Source organism: Salvelinus namaycush, chromosome 29, assembly GCF_016432855.1.
Source record: "Salvelinus namaycush isolate Seneca chromosome 29, SaNama_1.0, whole genome shotgun sequence".
In the NCBI taxonomy this organism is placed as follows: Eukaryota; Metazoa; Chordata; class Actinopteri; order Salmoniformes; family Salmonidae; genus Salvelinus; species Salvelinus namaycush.
This window is the reverse complement of record NC_052335.1, coordinates 10444161-10462111: the sequence shown is the minus strand read 5'-3', so window position 1 is coordinate 10462111 and position 17951 is coordinate 10444161. Positions and strand designations below refer to the sequence as shown.

Here is a 17951-nt window from a genome sequence, read left to right as displayed (position 1 = left end):
AGAGGCAGAAAAATGTCTCCATCTAGTGTTATCAAACCATAACTGCAGCAGCACAGTAGAGCAAAGCCCCTTAATGGTACTACATACAGTCAGGGTCGGGGTCAATCCCATTTCCATTCACTCAATTCAGGAAGTAAACTGGAATTCCCATTCCAAATTGCCCTCATTGAAACATTAACTGAATTGACCCCAAACCTACATACAGTACATATACAAGTCTGGCTCCCCTCTCAACCAACAGCAAATATATATGACACAAACCAATTAAATTGTTCAAAAAAGGGAATTTAATGAGTTGAAGAAAACAAAAAAACTGAAACCATTTCAGCCTATGTCAAGCGATGTTGGCACTCTCCAGCGAGTGTGTGGTGAATTTTCTCCAGAGCTGAGGGTTTGAGGAGGTAAAAAAGACCCTAAGGGTTACCGTTGGTTCGCACATCATGTGTTCGCATCAAGGAGAGGTCACTAAGGGAGAGCCCATCTGTCTCTCACTGCGGGGGAAAGACGCACAATAAAAAATAACAGTAAACAGACAAAGGGGGTAAAAAAGGAGAAATCAACACAGCGGTAGGAAGTAAAACAGCTGGAGATGCTCGAGGGGAGCTCAGGTAGCCTGTGTGTGTAGAACACCTAGAACACTGTGGTCCTCTGGGTATAGTCCGCTCTCTCCACTCTCTCTCCTCCCAAACGGAATGTCTCTGTGTGATCATGTAACGGCCGACGCCGTCTCCGCGGCTGCTCGTCTCTCCTATACCACAGCATACTGCTGATAGAGCAGCTCACGGATTTTATAGTAGTCATCACACAGGCAGCCCTCCAGGCCGATGCGCCCTGCCTCCGTCTGTACAGGGGGGATGGCGATACGTACAAGGGTTAGAGGGGTCACGCATAGTCACAACCACCCCCCCCCTTTAACATCCACCACTAGATGTGGAGTGGTGCTGACTTCAGTACGCAGCAGAAATGGTTTGTTTACACATAGGTTGCCCCTTCAGTCTACAAACTACTCATCCCCAACTGAGTAAAATGGATTGTTTAATCCTGCGTCATCGTTCCTTCCCCAGAGCATTCTTGTAAATAAATAAGAATTGGTTTTCAATTAAATGAAAGTTAGATAATAGGTACATACATATATAATAGGTCTGCAATAGGATGCCATTTTGTGTCATAGCTTTTTGCTGAAAAACATGCCACCTTTGGGCCCATTTCCCCTTTCTCATGAAGCAGGTCAGGGCTGGGATTAGCTTATGCTGTCAAAGCGAGCTGAATGAACTAAATGAATGACTGTGGCTGTACTGTGGTGTGCTGGGGGAGAAGGACAGACAGACGGACAACTCACCCTGCGGACGGCCACCATGTTGTTGCACACCAGCACTCCTCCCACAAACTCAGCCTGGATGCCTTCCCTCAGCAGCACCTGCTTGAAGTCGGACAGGCGCGGCTCGTTGATGAACACCGACTGGTGGCCTGGGATCTGTGAGTTAGACAGGGTGTGTATGGGTTAGACCCAGAACACATTATATACAACTGATCTCAGACCAGTTGTACTCTACGGCTGCATTTACACAGGTAACCAAATTCGGATCTTTTTCCCCACTAATTGGTCTTTTGATCAGATGAGCTCTTTTGCCATGGTCATGCCAAAATATCAGAATTGGCTGCCTGTGTAAACGCATCCTATGTGGATTAGTGTAACCACAACCATACAGTTTCCGTACATCTGACCTCAGATCAGTATGACTCTAAGGACTACGTTAGATTTTTGGCCAATTTACTGGCAAAAGAGCTGATCTGATTGGTCAAAAGACACAATTAGTGAAAAAAAGCTCAGAATTGGGCTGCCTGTGTAAATGCAGCCTTAGAAACAATTTGAATGAACATTCAAAAATGTTACGGTGAAACATGAAACAAAATATTTTCTAAGGATTACTGTGGCATTTAGAGGAAATAATCAAACTGCAAATGACTTTGCTATTCCAAGTACAAGTCATAGAAAACCTACATGGCCACGTGCTGACCAACTGGCAGGTGTCTTCACTGACATTTTCAACATGTCCCTGTCCGAGTCTAATACCAACATGCTTCAAGCAAACCACCATTTCCCCTGTGCCCAAGAACACCAAGGTAACCTGCCTAAATGACTACTGACCCGTAGCACTGACCTGTAGCCATGAAGAGCTTTGAAAAGCTGGTAACTGCTCACATTAACACCATTATCCCAGAAACCCTAGACCCACTCCAATTTGCATACCGCTTAAACAGATCCACAGATGATGCAATCTCTATTGCACTCCACACTGCCCTTTCCCATCTGGACAAAAGGAACACCTACGTGAGAATGCTATTCATTGACTACAGCTCAGCGTTCAACACCATAGTGCCCTCAAAGCCCATCACTAAGCTAAGGACCCTTGGACTAAACTCCTCTCTCTGCAACTGGATCCTGGACTTCCAGACAGGCAGCCCCCAGGTGGTGAGGGTAGGTAACAAAACATCTGCCACGCTGATTCTCAACACCGGAGCCCCTCAGGGGAGCGTGCTCAGTCCCCTCCTGTACTCCCTGTTCACCCACGACTGCATGGCCAGGCACGACTCCAACATCATCATTAAGTTTGCAGACGACACAACAGTGGTAGGCCTGATCACCAAAATGACGAGACAGCCTATAGGGAGGAGGTCAGAGACCTGGCCGGGTGGTGCCAGAATAACAACCTATCCCTCAACGTGATCAAGATAAAGGAAATGATTGTGGACTACAGAAAAAGGAGGACTGAGCACACCATTCACTGGGGCTAAGCTGCCTGCCATCCAGGACCTCTACACCACGTGGTGTCAGAGGAAGGCCCTAAAAATGGTCAAAGAACCCAGCCACCCAAGTCATAGACTGTTCTCTCTTCTACCGCAAGCCTAAAGGCTTCTCAACAGCTTTTACCCCCAAGCCATAAGACTTCTGAACAGGTAATCAAATGGCTAACGGACTATTTGCATTGTGTCCCGTAAGTAAGCATTTCACTATAAAGTGTAGTAGACCTGTTGTATTCGGCGCACGTGACAAATAAACTTTGATTTGATTATTTGTAGTGACAGTTTAGATCCGAAACAGACACGTACGTTCGCTGCACACTACATTCTCAGGCTTTTTGATAACGTTAGCAAAATTTCGCAACTTCATGGCCAACACAAAACAAATGGAATGTGTTAGCTAACATTCACAAAGTATTTACCTTATTGAACACACCTCTGATCTTCGATCAGTTGAACTGAATGGACTCTGTGGAACCACAACCATACAGTTTTATACTGGTAAATCTGACCTCAGATCAGTTGGACTCTCTGTGGATTAGTTCAGGGGTCAAGACAAACTTTTTGCACTTGTGGCACTGGTGTGAATCCAACTTTTTCAGTTGATGGCATCAGCACATGATTTGGTCGCACCAATTTTTCACAGCAATAATGACCTGACCTGTGTCCCATAATGAACCTGCATTTCATATAGACCCAGACTAATAATGACAATCCATCTTTTAAATTAGCATGTCCTTGCTGGGCTTGACATCCAGGTACACTACATTATCAAAAGTATGTGGACACCTGCTCATTGAACACTTCATTTGAAAATCATGGGCATCAATATGAAGTTGGTCCCCCCTTTGCTGTTATAACAGCCTCCACTCTTCTGGGTAGGCTTTCCACTAGATGTTGGAACATTGCTGCGGGGACTTCCATTCAGCCACAAGAGCAATTGTGAGGTCGCGCACTGATGTTGGGCAATTAGACATGGCTCGCAGTCAGCGTTCCAATTCATCCCAAAGGTGTTCGATTGAGTTGAGGTCAGGGTTCTGTGCAGGCCAGTCAAGTTCTTCTACACCGATCTCAACAAACCATTTCTGTACGTACCTCGCTTTGTGCACGGGAAAGGGAAAGGGCCTTCTCTAAACTGTTGCCATAAAGTTGGAAGCACAGAATCGTCTAGAATGTAATTGTATGCTGTAGCACTAAGATTTCCCTTCACTGGAACTAGCCCGATCTATGAAAAACTTCCCCAGACTATTATTCCTCCTCCACCAAACTTTACAGTTAGCACTAAGCATTAAGGCAGGTAGCGTTCTCCTGGCATCCGCCAAACCCAGATTCGTCCGTCAGACTGCCAGATGGTGAAGCATGATTTATCACTCTAGCGAACGCGTTTCACTGCTCCAGAGTCCAATGGCGGCAAGCTTTACACCACTCCAGCCAACGCTTGGCATTGTGCATCTTGCGATCTTAGGCTTGTATGCAGCTGCTCGGCCATGGAAACCCATTTCATGAAGCTCCCGACAAACAGTTGATGCGCTGACGTTGCTTCCAGAGGGAGTCTGGACCTTGGTAGAGAGTATTGCAACTGAAGACAGACGATTTTTACACGCTACGTGCTGAAGCACTCGGTGGTCCCGTGAGCTTGTGAGGCTTACCACTTCGCGGCTGAGCCGTTGTTGCTCCTAGATATTTCCACTTCACAATAACAGCACTTACAGTTGACCGTGGCAGCTCTAGCAGGGCAGAAATTTGATATACTAACTTGTTGGAAAGGTGGCATCCTATGACGGTGCCATGTTGAAAGTCACTGAGCTCTTCAGTATGGCCATTCTACTGCCAATATTTGTCTATGGAGATTGCATGGCTGTGTGTTCGATTTTATACACCTGTCGGCAACGGGTGTGGCTGAAATAACCAAATCCACTAATATGAAGGGGTGTCCACATACTTTTCTATATATAGTGTACATTGTTGTTAGTGTAACAGTATAACTTTACGTCCATCCCCTCGCCCCGACCCGGGCGCGAACCAGGGACCCTCTGCACACATCAACAACAGTCATCCATGAAGCATCGTTACCCATCGCTCCACAAAAGCCGCGGCCCTTGCAGAGCAAGGGGAACCACTACTTCAAGGTCTCAGAGCAAGTGACGTCACCGATTGAAAGGCTATTAGCGCGCACCATCGCTAACTAGATAGCCATTTCACATCCGTTACATTAGGATGGAAAAAATAAAACCTTTTTACTCAATCTCAAAAATAGTGTTATTGGTAGCGATTTTTAACAGTCACTCTACAGTTGTAGGGCCCTATAAAATCTGTTTTATCTTTTGGTAAATTCCGTTTTCCCGGTTTTATGATCCAGGTTTCAGAGATTTTTTTTCTTTCACTCTCATAAATCACACTTTTTGTTTATAGAAAAAAAACTAAAATGTGATGTACCAAGTCCACAACAATGCTTAAACCACATCAGCAGACCACTTAAGAGGTCTGTGAACAATAATAAAAATTGGGGGTAAAAAAGAGGTTACGATGTACAGTGTAGGCTACATGTGATGGCTGAGTTTGCTAAGCAAATGCCTCGTGATTGATACAAATCATTATGAAATGATTCTGCCAGGCAGGCCTACTATGCATTCAACATTTAATTGGTATGTTTTTTTGGGAAAGCCTTTAGACATTTTCATTCATACAGTGTATGATGACCGAATCGCACATCGCAAAAGATTCAACCAAGACTTTGTACCAAACTTTTTGAATACCTGGTTTGCATACCCATTGCTGTTTGAAAAAAAAAAAATGTTTTAAAGGAAATTGTGAACCAAAAAACTGACGTGACCAGCGAAATCTTTCTTCACTGGCACCCTCGTTTTTTACCCCTGTAGTGCAACTACAACTTCATAGCTTCTTTACATCTGATCTCAGATCAGCTTGACTCTATTGACTGTGGACTCTGTAGAACCCTAACCATATATTTTCTAGGGCTGGGAATTGCCAGGGACCTCACAATCTGACATTATCACGATCTTTCTGTGCCGATACCATATGTATGGTGATTCTCACAATGCTATATGTATTGCGATTTGATACTGCGACTTTGCTGCGATTTGATGTTCCAAACATATTGCTCACTATATGTCTGCTGCAGAGAAACTACTTAAAGAGAAGATGGAAAACAAGCTATTGGATGAAAAATTTGGCACAGGTACAGCCGACTAGCACTAGCTAACATTATCTAGCGAAATCAAATAGATGTTATTTTTATACAAATCAATATTTGGAGTCAAATATCAATATAATATCATCCAAAAATAATATTGCGATATGTAACTATCAATTTCTTCCCCCATCACTAATAATTTCTATACATATAACCTCAGATCAGTTTTACTCGGTGCACTCCCTTCTCTCTGTTGCTAAATTAGCCACAGGCTAGCTTTCTTCCTGTGCATTCTGCTGCTCTTTGTGTCTATTGTCATATCAATCAAAAGTATTTATAAAGCCCTTTTTACAAAGTGCTATTCAGACACCCAGCCTAAAACCCAAACAGCAAGCAATGCAGATGTAGAAGCATGGTGGCTAGGAAGAAACCTAGAGAGGAACCATTCAACCTATCATTTCCCTCTCTGAATAAAAAACGGTCCCGGGATCAACACTCGTCTCCCTCTCCCTCGGGGTCAGCCCTCTCCCATCCTCTTTCACTGAGGACAAAGCAACCTTATTTTACCCTCTTTACATCTCCTCTCTCCCTTTGTCTGAACTAAGAGATTACAGCCAACCCTCCCCTACTCTCTGCCCTCCCCTCCGTTTATCTACAGTATCTCTCGCTACAGTACATCTCCTCTTCCCCTCCATCTCTCGCTCTCTCACCTCGTGGGCGGGCAGGGGCTCCAGGGTGGGGATGACGTCACTCTCCTCCGACGGCTCGCGCATGTCCTCGCCAAACAGCGTCTTCATGGCGCGCTGCTGAGCCACCACGCTATGGTCTGTGGTGCCGTCGTCAGCAGGGGTCACGTCCATGGCCAGCTCGCCGTCCTCCACGGCCTCCTCGCCGGCTCCCTTTTCACCCTTCACCACGCCCTCCTCGGGCAGAACGCCTGTGTCCACCTTGACGACGCGCATGTCCAGCACGCCGTCGATCCACGCCAGCTCCGTGTCCTTGGCGCGGCAAAACTGCAGCGAGCTCACCAGCGAGTCTTTCAACCGCACCTGAGGAGGAAGAATAAAATATTTAATGTATATATATGACAGAAAGTGCTTAAGCTTAACATTTAAAAGGTTTCTGCACACAAACAAACTGCTTAACTGGGGCCTCTGTATCCCAGTTGGTAGATCACGGTGCTTGTAATGCCAAGATAGTGAGTTCGATTCCCAGGAACACCTGTACGTAATATTTATGCACGCACAACTGTAACTCGCTTTTTGATAAAAGTGTCTGCTAAATGGCATATGTTATAATAGTATTATTATAAACCTTATACCAAATTGACCCATTGTCAAGTTGAGAATTCTAAGATGGCTTGACCTGGGTTAAATTAGTTGCAGTTACTTAAGCACATCAACATTCTGATTGGTGAATTGTGATAACACAACATTCTATGTCAGTTATTCGCAATCATTTAGGGCATTAGCCAATCTGTACCAAAATATTTTAAATTAGCATGGCATTTTGTATAAAATTCTAACCCGACTGACCTGGTAGATGTGTGTCTCACTGGTGGCGTCCACAGTCTCCTGCAGCTTAGGCGTGTAGACCTTAATGTCCTTGGTGAAGGCCTTGCAGGACTCGGCCAGGTCCAGGCTGGCCTCGGGAGGGCCGTGCACGATCACCAGCTGCCGCGGCTTCATCTGGTTGATGATCTTCTTGATAGAGTCGCCGTCCGAACGCCCCTCGTAGTCGATGTACGTCACCCTGGCTCTGCACAGAATGATCACATAAGAATTTATAATTTGCCAATATTTTAAATATGAATTAAGATATTCATTTTAAATGTGATGTAAAAAAAATACTATCAGCGGTATACAACTTATTTTCATTTTAAAAAAAATGATAAAATATGTTTTATTTCAATGTTTTCATGAATATCGCTAGCAACAAAATAAACACATGTTGAATTACATACCTACAGTAGAAAAGAGGAGAATGTTATTTCTAACGATACCAACTTTATCTCTTAACTCATAATACCGAGCAAATTACACTCACTGGAGTATCTGACATAGGATTGAAAAAGCACCTGCAAATAGGCCACCAAGTGCCGCTGGCTGCTGTTAAGCTGCTAAACAGCTACTCTTAGCAAACATGTGTTTGAGTTACCTTTCTAGCTAGTAGGCTGTTAAGAGTTTACACTTCCCATTCCAATTACGTGGGGAGATCAAAATAATGAAAAAAACGATCTACCAAAGCTATAAAATAAGAATAAAAAACATTACTTTTACACACCATTATCATTCCCTTGACGACAAGACATGTGAATGTTTTTTCTCTTGCTAACGTATGATGGGGGTGGGTCGCCGGTTTGCCTGAGAGGGGGTCCCTGATAATATTAGAGAAAAATACTAAGGTACTTTTAATATTTTGCGCAAATTAAAATAACTATAGTCTTGGCATATCTACAAGGATCATTAAAATCCCAAACGTACATGTTTCAGCACTATGTATTCCTTGTAAATCATTACAATATAAATATGAATCATATTGTTTTTTGCATTGAGAGGCTCTCTGAAGAAGTCTGCTTTCAATTTAGGTGGGTAGGCCCACTTACTTGATCTCTAGGTTCTCTGTAGTGGAGGTACACTTGGTGGGTACTTTGGATGAGGAGTCTTGGTCCATGGGTTCGTCTCCTTTGGCCATGCCTGACTCCAGCTTGTTCTTCTCCTCCTCTGTGGCCTGGAGCTCTGGTACCAGGAAGTCCTCCGGTCTGGAGACAGTCATTAATTAATACATCATTGTGTGAAGTTAGCTCTGCTTCAACAAAAAATCCAATGCATAGCTCATTATTCAAAGGGGGTTCATGTTTCGATTTCTAGGTTCTACCGAGGTAAAAGACAGTCTGTGTAGAGCATTTTTACACTTCTGTGCCAAACAAACTGTACTGGCACTGATATTTCCCTTGTCCAGCATCTATGGTTGATGCATAACCGGGTCAGCACAGCTCAGTTTGGATCAGCGCCTTAGTGTGAAAAGGGTAATAGCTTAATGACTACAGTACCTGATGATCTCTCCGTACTCGTCCCACTTGACCCTCTCCTCGTGGGTGGGGAACATGGGGTAGGACTTCTTGGCCTGTTTGAAGAAGCTGCCCTTGCGGACGCCGTCTCCCTTCATCATCAGGTCGTGGTGTTTGGTCTTCACCATCGCCGGCAGCTCCAGGTCATCCTCCATGTCGCTCTCGTCACTGGAGTCCACATCCACCCTGAGAGACACAAATATATTAGACTCACACACCCACAGTCTTGCTGTGTTTCTTCATCTCAAAAACAAACATCTTCATTCCCGGAGACCAACTTCATGAATCTGTATAGTACGTCCGCAACGCACACATGCGCGTAACACACACAGAGCGCGTAACACACACAGAACAATACCCACGTCTGGGAATATTATTCACAGTGCCCAAATATTGTAAATAAGTTGAGGCCCAAAACACACAAACAGTGTCAGTGACTCACTCTTTTTCTTGTTCAAGTTTTTTGGCAGCTTCCTTCTTCATTCTCTCTTTCTCCAGGTATTCTTCCAGCTCCCTGCCTTCCAGCTTCACCCGTTTTCTAATCTGTCAACATGACAAGAAAATGAAATGGAGAAAAAAATAAGAAAAGGGGGGAGGAACAGTGCGAATGCCAGTGACACATCAAGCTGTTCCACGCTTGAGTTGAGACGGAAACAGAGACAGGAAGAGCCCTAGGGAGATGCTGCACCAAAATAAATAAATCCAAAAAGCTATCACACTGAGCCAAAATGGCCGCACAGCCTCCTATTTTTTGGGGTTCCCCAAAGCCCCCCATATTAATTATGCATAAAATGTTTTTTTAAGTATCGGATCCAAATGTAATGTCCCAAGAAGAAGTTACCCCACCAAAATAATGCAAAAGTTACATTTTAACTTCAATCCATGAGGAGAGAGTGCAAGAGACAGTCAACTAATAAGTCAAGCGTGCTAGGTTGTGCTGAAAAGTGTTGCACAGTATACCGGTACCATGGTGTAATATCAAGGTACCAAAACGTCATGACACTTACAATAACATTATAGAATACTGTAGTACCGTTTCATATGATACTACCACCTTTTTCAGCCCTACCGATATTAAGAACCTGCTGGTGCCAGTTATAAAATGTTTATAAAGTTAGTTTGGATTATAATTCAGTTGAATTGAAGCAATAGCCACTTGTATATGCAGGTCCAATATCCACTTCACTTTCAAGCACATATCACCTGTGTCAGCTGGAACCAGCCAGCCACATCCCCTACCAATGCTCACACACCTGCTTCACTTTGTCCGCGCGTCTATTCCTCCGTTTTTTTTACCCCCAATATAATTTAACCGTGATGGCGAGCAGGGATGCAGACCCAGACCCTTATGAGTCTTTTGTTGTTAGAATTGTACATTTGTTACATTGGATTAGTGCGCAAAGTGAGCAAAGCTGATACATTGTATCATTTCATCGCCTGTTATAACAAAGAGCACGGACGAGTCTGAGTAGACTTTGCAAGTTCACTGTCATGCAGACTCGGAGTGTCAGGGAGGGAAAATGGAGCACCGCTTTGCGACAAGCATGTTCGCAGCTTTACAGCAAAGAAAACGTCTTGTCTCTAGCCTAAACATTAAAAAATAAGACCCATATTACCAGAGATGCCTTTTATTCTTTCTATCGAGATTCGCGCGCATTTTATATCATTTCACAAACCATGTCGCGGCCCGTTTTAAACTAATCCAGGGTCGCTAATTATTGGTTTGATAATAAACAATGTTGTTCAGTCATGTCACCTAGCTAGCTAACAACCTGGTAACTTGACAGTAGGTTTAGGCACATTTGATTGGCACAGGAAGAAAGGAAAAAGGTCTTCTACTTCAAAAGGTATAATTCATATAAGGCCTAACTAATGCAAGCCTAAACTATATCAAACAGCTATCTGTATTTCTGGTGCTCCTTACATTCTGTTTGGTGTCTTAACGTTTGAAAAATTGGAAGCAGTGTGTGTATGTGTGTTTGTGAAAGAGAGAGAGAGTGTTGTGTGTTTATGAGAGTGAGTATGTGTTAACTGAAGAGGAAAGGAGGTTTCATGCAGTATTTTCTTCTTACTGACACAATTACATGTAGATCATTATGCAGTATGTTCTCCACACTGACACAATTACATGTAGATCATTATGCAGTATGTTCTCCTCACTGACACAATGACATGCAGATCATTATGCAGGTATATCATAGGAGGTTGGGGGCACCTGAATTGGGGAGGACGGACTCGTGGTAATGGCTGGAGCGGAATGAGAGGAATGGTATCAAACACGGTTTCTATGTGTTTGATTCCATTCCATATCCCTTCTTCCCATTCCTCCAGCCAAATCACAGGTATGCCTTTGCAAATATGAGCAAATCAGCCATTCTATGCAGTATTATGTTATACACTTAACAGTGTGAAGTTAAATTCAATGTGTTGTATTGAGTAGAAGTGTGAATTTCAGTGACAGGTTTTTGGCGGTTTAGAAAATGTGAACAAGCGTCCGGGGGACGGGGTGAGCAGGATGCTAGGCCACAGATTGTTTTCCCACCATGGCATCGCGATACTACTCGCTATCGTGATCCTTGGCCTGGTATCCTATTGTTTGTCATATTTGGGCATCGTGACAAGCCTAGTAATGAAACGTGAAGCGGCGGCCGCGTACAATCAACTGAGTTGGACAGCGAATGAGGCTGAAAGCAATTTGAGTAATTCATTTTCTTCATTTGAATATTTGACTATTTCTTCCTATTTAAGAAATACAGGGTCGCCTACCTGTTTGACAGGCCTACCTGTTTGACAGACCTGCCTGTTTGACAGGCCTACCTGTTTGACAGACCTACGTGTTTGACAGGCCTACCTGTTTGACAGGCCTACGTGTTTGACAGGCCTACCTGTTTGACAGACCTACCTGTTTGACAGACCTACCTGTTTGACAGACCTACCTGTTTGACAGACCTACCTGTTTGACAGGTCCTACCTGTTTGACAGGTCCTACCTGTTTGACAGGTCCTACCTGTTTGACAGGCCTACCTGTTTGACAGACCTACCTGTTTGACAGGCCTACCTGTTTGACAGACCTACCTGTTTGACAGGCCTACCTGTTTGACAGGCCTACCTGTTTGACAGGCCTACCCGTTTGACAGACCTACCTGTTTGACAGGCCTACCTGTTTGACAGGCCTACCTGTTTGACAGGCCTACCTGTTTGACAGACCTACCTGTTTGACAGGCGCATGTATGCTTTACATAGATTTGTCGGTAGCCAAATCCTCCAATACTGTCACCATTCCCTCCGTGTCCGTTAAGGGGTTGGAGTGTTTGGTTTAAAGCAGGGCTTCAACTGAGGGGTGTATGCGAGGGTTTGACATATCCTTTGTTAAAGAAAAGGACAGAAGGGATAGCCTACCTATTGTTAGCTTAATATTTTGAAATGAAATAATAAAAAAGGACCCGGATGACATAAAGTGTTCTATAACGATGCTCAACACTGATGCCTAACATCTCAAACAAGCTTTTTAAAATGCACGCAAAATATCTGACTGATGCATATGGTTTTTGTCTATGACATTTTGAAGCTGTGCTACGACCTATATTCGAAAGAGACAAAAAAAATGGAATTTGCTATCCTGTCACTCGAAGCTAAACATTTTCTGCATCTGTCGGGATGCTGTCTGGGTGGAAAGTTAACTTTTGAAAGTAGGCTACCACGCTTAGATTCATAAGGACGTCCCAGACTTCATTATTTGCAAACAGTAAGTTTCGTAGCAAAAAAAGACACTGGTTTGACATTGGAGAAATATGGTAAGAATGCATATTTCTGTGCCCAGTCTTCCCTCAAACTTCTATTTTCATTAGCCACCTTTGTTTTGAGAGCGACATTTTCTCTTGATTGCAAGATGATTTTCCCCAATCAACGCACAAAAATACATTTAAAAAAAAACTAATTTTGGAAAGTCTTTGTTGATTGTATCAGTGTAATCAGATAGAAATGATTATGTTATTGTCATTGAATTGACTATATACACTTAACAAAAATATAAAAAGCAGCATGAGCTGCCAGATCCCAGAAGTGTTCCATACCCTCAAAGCTTATTTCTCTCAAATGTGGTACACACATTTCTTTACATCCCTGTTAGTGAGCATATCAATAAGCTGATTAAACAGCATGATCATTACACAGGTGCACCTTGTGCTGGGGACAATAAAAGGACACTAAAATGTGCAGTTGTCACACAACACTATGCTACAGACGTCTCAAGTTTTGAGGGAGCGTGCAATTGGCATGTGGACAGCAGGAATGTCCACCAGACCTGTTGCCAGAGAATTTAATGTTCATTTCGCTACCATAAGCCACCCCCCAACGTCGTTTTTGAAGTTTTGGCAGTACATCCATCCGACTGTACAACTGCAGACCACGTGTATGGGAACATGCGGGCGAGTGGTTTGCTGATGTCAACGTTGTGAACAGAGTGCACCATGGTGGTGGTGGGGTTATGGTATGGGCAGGCATAAGCTACAGACAACGAACACGATTGCATTTTATTGATGGCAATTTGAATACACAGAGATACCGTGACAGAGATCCTGATGCCGATTGTTGTGCCATTCATCAGCCGCCATCACCTCATGTTTCAGCATGATAATGCACAGCCCAATGGTCGCAAGGATCTGTACACAATTCCTGGAAGCTGATATACAGCAACTTCGCACAGCCATTGAAGAAGAGCAGGCCCCAATCAACAGCCTGATCAACTCTATGCAAAGGAGTGTCATACTGCATGAGGTAAATGATGGTCACACCAGATACTGCCTGGTTCGCTGATCTACGCCCCTAACTTTTTTTAAGCTATCTGTGACCAATAAATGCATATCTGTATTCCCAGTCATGTGAAATCCATAGATTAGGCCTAATTTATTTATTTAAATTGACAGATTTCCATATATGAACTTTAATTCAATAAAATCTTTGAAATTGTTGCATGTTGCGTTTATTTATGTTCATTATACTAACCAGATGTGTTAAAGGCCCAGTGCAGTCAAAATCGTGATGTTTTATATACATTTCTAGAACGTGAGGTTGGAATAATACTGTGAAATTGTGAAAATTATGATAATGCCCTTTTAGTGCCAGAGCTGTTTCAAACTTTATTCCTGTTTTGGTGGGATGGAGTTTTGGCCTTCAATGGTGACATCACCAAGCGGCAAATTAGTTAATAGACCAAGAAGAACGTTCCAAACCTCTGCCAATAACAGCAAATTTTCAGTCTTTCCCTCCCTACTCAGACCACTCCCAAACAGTCATAGCAAAATTCTTGCTTGAGAAATTGACCTTTGCTAAGAAACTTTTTTTGTTTCTGTTTGACCATTTTAATTGAAAACACTCTAAGTAAGGTACTTATTGTTACCCAGAAATTATTTGATATCGAGATAAAAATGGCTGCATTGGACCAACGGTGTCCAATTTGTAGTGTAGGCCTATGAATTGGGCTGCTATTATACTAATTATGTTCTGACCCGTTGACTACTAGCCCAGAAGAATTCCCCCGAGGGCAAACCTAATTGCCGACCCCTGTCCTAGTCTCACCTCCAGGTCTAGCATCTTCTCCCCAGGGTTATCGATGAGGTAGCGGCCCAGGGTGCCAGGCGTGGTGCGGTAGGTGAGGATCACTGAGTTCTTGGCCTCCTGGCACCACTGGATGAAGAGCTCGCGGGAGAAGCCAGACTCCAGGTCGGGCTGGCTGCAGAGCACCACCTTGGGGCTGGGCACACGGGCCAGGTCGGCCAGGCTGTGACACAGGGACAGGTGGCGAAACTGGAAGGGATTGTTGCGCTTGTCCTCGAAGCAACGCATCAGCTTGTCACTCATCCACTCCACCTGTAGGGGGAGAATATAACAGGCAGAATCACATCTCTTGTTAACGTGCCTATTACAATGACAGGATAATCACACGATATTAGCAGGACATGCGCCGTGTGTTACAACAACATTGAGAAAAAGATGAAATCCATCCCACAAAAGGTAATCGTTGTAATATTTTTCACAAAATGTATGACCGAGCAGTGAGCACTATTGAAAAGTGAACATTAGCACAAAGTTGATCACATCTCCTCATGGTGAGTGAGCTAGAGACCTGGGTTCAAAGATCATATGATCAAATACTTTAGCTCTGCTTCACTGAGCTTGCACGGTGCAATTGAACCAATGGAACAGTCCCAAAGGTGCAAACCCCACCCATCTGGCAGTGCAGGCAGGCTGAAACAAACACTTAAAAGTGTTTTAAAGATTGTCTGGTACTGTGTGACCATGTAATGAAAAGGGTATGCGTGTGGCCGAGACCTGAGACTTGGAGAACTCCACCACGTTGTAGCTGACGTTGTTGAGCAGGGCCAGAGAGTAGACCCCGAGACCGGCGTCCTTCGTCCTCCAGATCTGGTCCAGCAGTTGAGCCAGCTCAAGCACACGGCCCGCCGTATCCACGGCAATCAGCACGTTGCCGTCACCGCGTAGCGTCTCCATCACATTGGCTGAAGGGGGAAATGATTGGCGGATTAGACATTTTTTAAATATTCAACTACTAGGTATTACTGTAGCCTGGGCCCAGATCTTTTTGTGCTGTCTAGCCATGGCCATGCGTGACAGTGACCACAGGAGTTGGCAAGACAGCATAAACATATTTGTGATCAGGATAGCATTACTGCACACATGAGTGAGAGTTGATTAACTTACTTAGAAGCTGCTCGTCCCTTTGTTTGCGACGCGGCTGCACGTACGTAGCGTTAAATGAGTCTGTGATGAGCAGAGAGGGACGACTCACCGACTCCAATGTACACCCATTCAGGTGGCTGGAGGAAAGATTTACAATATGTTGGGGGACCAACTTCATATTGATGCCCATGATTTTGAAATTAAATGTTTGATGAGCAGGTCTCCACATATTTTTGATCATGTAGTGTACCTGAATGTCAAGCCCTGCAAGGACATGCTAATTTAAAAGATGGCTAGTCATTATTAGCCAGGTTCTATATGAAATGCAGGTTCATTATGGGACACAGGTCAGGTCATTATTGCCGCGCAGCCGTTTCAAATTGATGCGACCAATTCCATAATAATGTCCATGATTTTGGAATGTGATGTTCGATGAGCAGGTGTCCACATACTTTTGGTCAGGTACTGTACGTTGAAGGTTCAGCAGCAAAATAAAAATGCTCTATCCAGCCTCTACTCACATCTCTCGCTTGTGGTTGAAGTCCACCGCGTAAACAATCTCCTCCTCCCCATCCTTCACAATCTTCCAGATGGTCCCACCGATCATGTGACCAGCTGGAAGTGGAGTGATGGACAGACCATGTCCTTTCCCTGTCCAGAAAAGTAAAAAGGTCGATTGAACCAGTGTTTCAGCTATAACAAGGAGGTTACTCAATAGAAATATGATCATTCAATCACTATGGTAGACTGATACATGTTTTACTGACCTTTCAGATTTACAATCTGGGAGTACTTCAACTGCTGGATTTTATCAAAAGCGCAGTCTACATCATCCAGGGTGAACAGGTTGAAGTCCTCAGTGTTGTTGCGTGACTACCAAAACAGAGTGCACTGTCACCTCTTGTTCAATAGGGTGTAGGACATCACCCACATCCCCTAGCCTGGTCCCAGATCTGTTTGTGCTGTCCTGCCGAGTTGGCAAGACATCACAAACAGATCTGGGACCAGGTTAACACGCCCCTGCCTTTACCTGATACAGGTCATACATGAACATCTGACCCATCTTGTAGACGGGGATGGTGGCGTAGATGGGGCAGTTGAGGCCCAGCTTGCCCACAGCGTAGGGCAGAGCCCCCAGGTGCAGGGGGTCAGGATGGGAGAGGAGCACCGCATCAACCTGGTGGACATACCTATTGAGAAGGGGAATGGCCCGTAAGAGATCTGATTGACAGGGATAAGTTCTAGTTGTTGACTTCAGGAATCAAAGACAATGTCTTGATAGCGTAGATCAGTGATTCTCAATCCGTACCTCCAATCACATTTTGCTCTGCACATGTACCCCTTCATGTGTAACCAATCATTAGGCCTATGTTCTGAGTCTTACCAAGTACTCCCTTTGGATAGGCCAAGTACCGCATTGAGAGCTACTGGCTTAGATGATGTGTGTTCTACCTTTTCATGGCATCAATAATGTCCATAGAGAAGCTCTCATCCCAGCCACAGTCCAGGAGGAACCGGAACTCATCCACCTGCAGCAGGTAGCAGAGGGCAGACTCCTCCTGCACCCCTGACACAGCGGTCAGTTTGATAATAGAAGTCATTCTCCTCAGCTGTCATACTGCAGGGACAAGACAGACCATTATCTAGTTATCAACAAGATGGCTATATATATATTTCGATCCACTTTCACATGCAGAAAATATGACTGACGACAAACAGGTCTGCAGGTCTGATCTTTATAAAAATGCGAACAGACATGGTCCATGAACGGTACATGGACATGATACACCTACATAGCAATTATTAACACTATTCATCATACAGAACTAGTTAGTTAGAGACGCCAAGCTACCTATTGTGTGTTTGCAGTCCAAGCTAGCTAACGTTAGCTAGCATGCTAAGTTGGCCATCAGACTAATTGTCCTATAAAATGGGCCATAGAGTAACATACCATAAAGTGCCATACAAGATTTCACAAAAATTGAGCAAAGAAATCAATAACATGAACAGTCTAACATTACGGCATTTTCAGCAACGATTGTCAACACGTCTTTCAACGAAGCGGAAGCTTGCCGCTGAAAATGTGAGAGGTCACTGGGGAGGTACCATCAAATCATATTTATCACATTGAGAATAGAATAACTTTTATTTTCAAAGAAGAGAGCACCCGTTTTTTACATTGAAATTATCCCCCATACGAATGTTCTAATATTCTGAAGTTGAAGG

General features: G+C 44.0%; 1 protein-coding gene across 1 annotated transcript; it reads right to left on the bottom strand.

The window, feature by feature from the left end:
* Positions 1-264: 264 nt before the first annotated feature.
* LOC120024445 (cleavage and polyadenylation specificity factor subunit 2-like) lies at positions 265-17789 on the bottom strand. The gene is made up of 15 exons (XM_038968684.1): positions 17677-17789; positions 17178-17343; positions 16756-16915; positions 16493-16598; positions 16247-16376; positions 15747-15862; positions 15357-15544; positions 14604-14894; positions 9469-9569; positions 9009-9212; positions 8562-8717; positions 7492-7714; positions 6667-7005; positions 1340-1474; positions 265-841 (listed from the first exon to the last, which is right to left on the bottom strand). Exons 2-15 carry the CDS (start codon positions 17324-17326, stop codon positions 749-751), a joined length of 2391 nt encoding a protein of 796 aa, XP_038824612.1. The 5' UTR covers positions 17327-17343; positions 17677-17789; the 3' UTR covers positions 265-748.
* Positions 17790-17951: the final 162 nt, after the last annotated feature.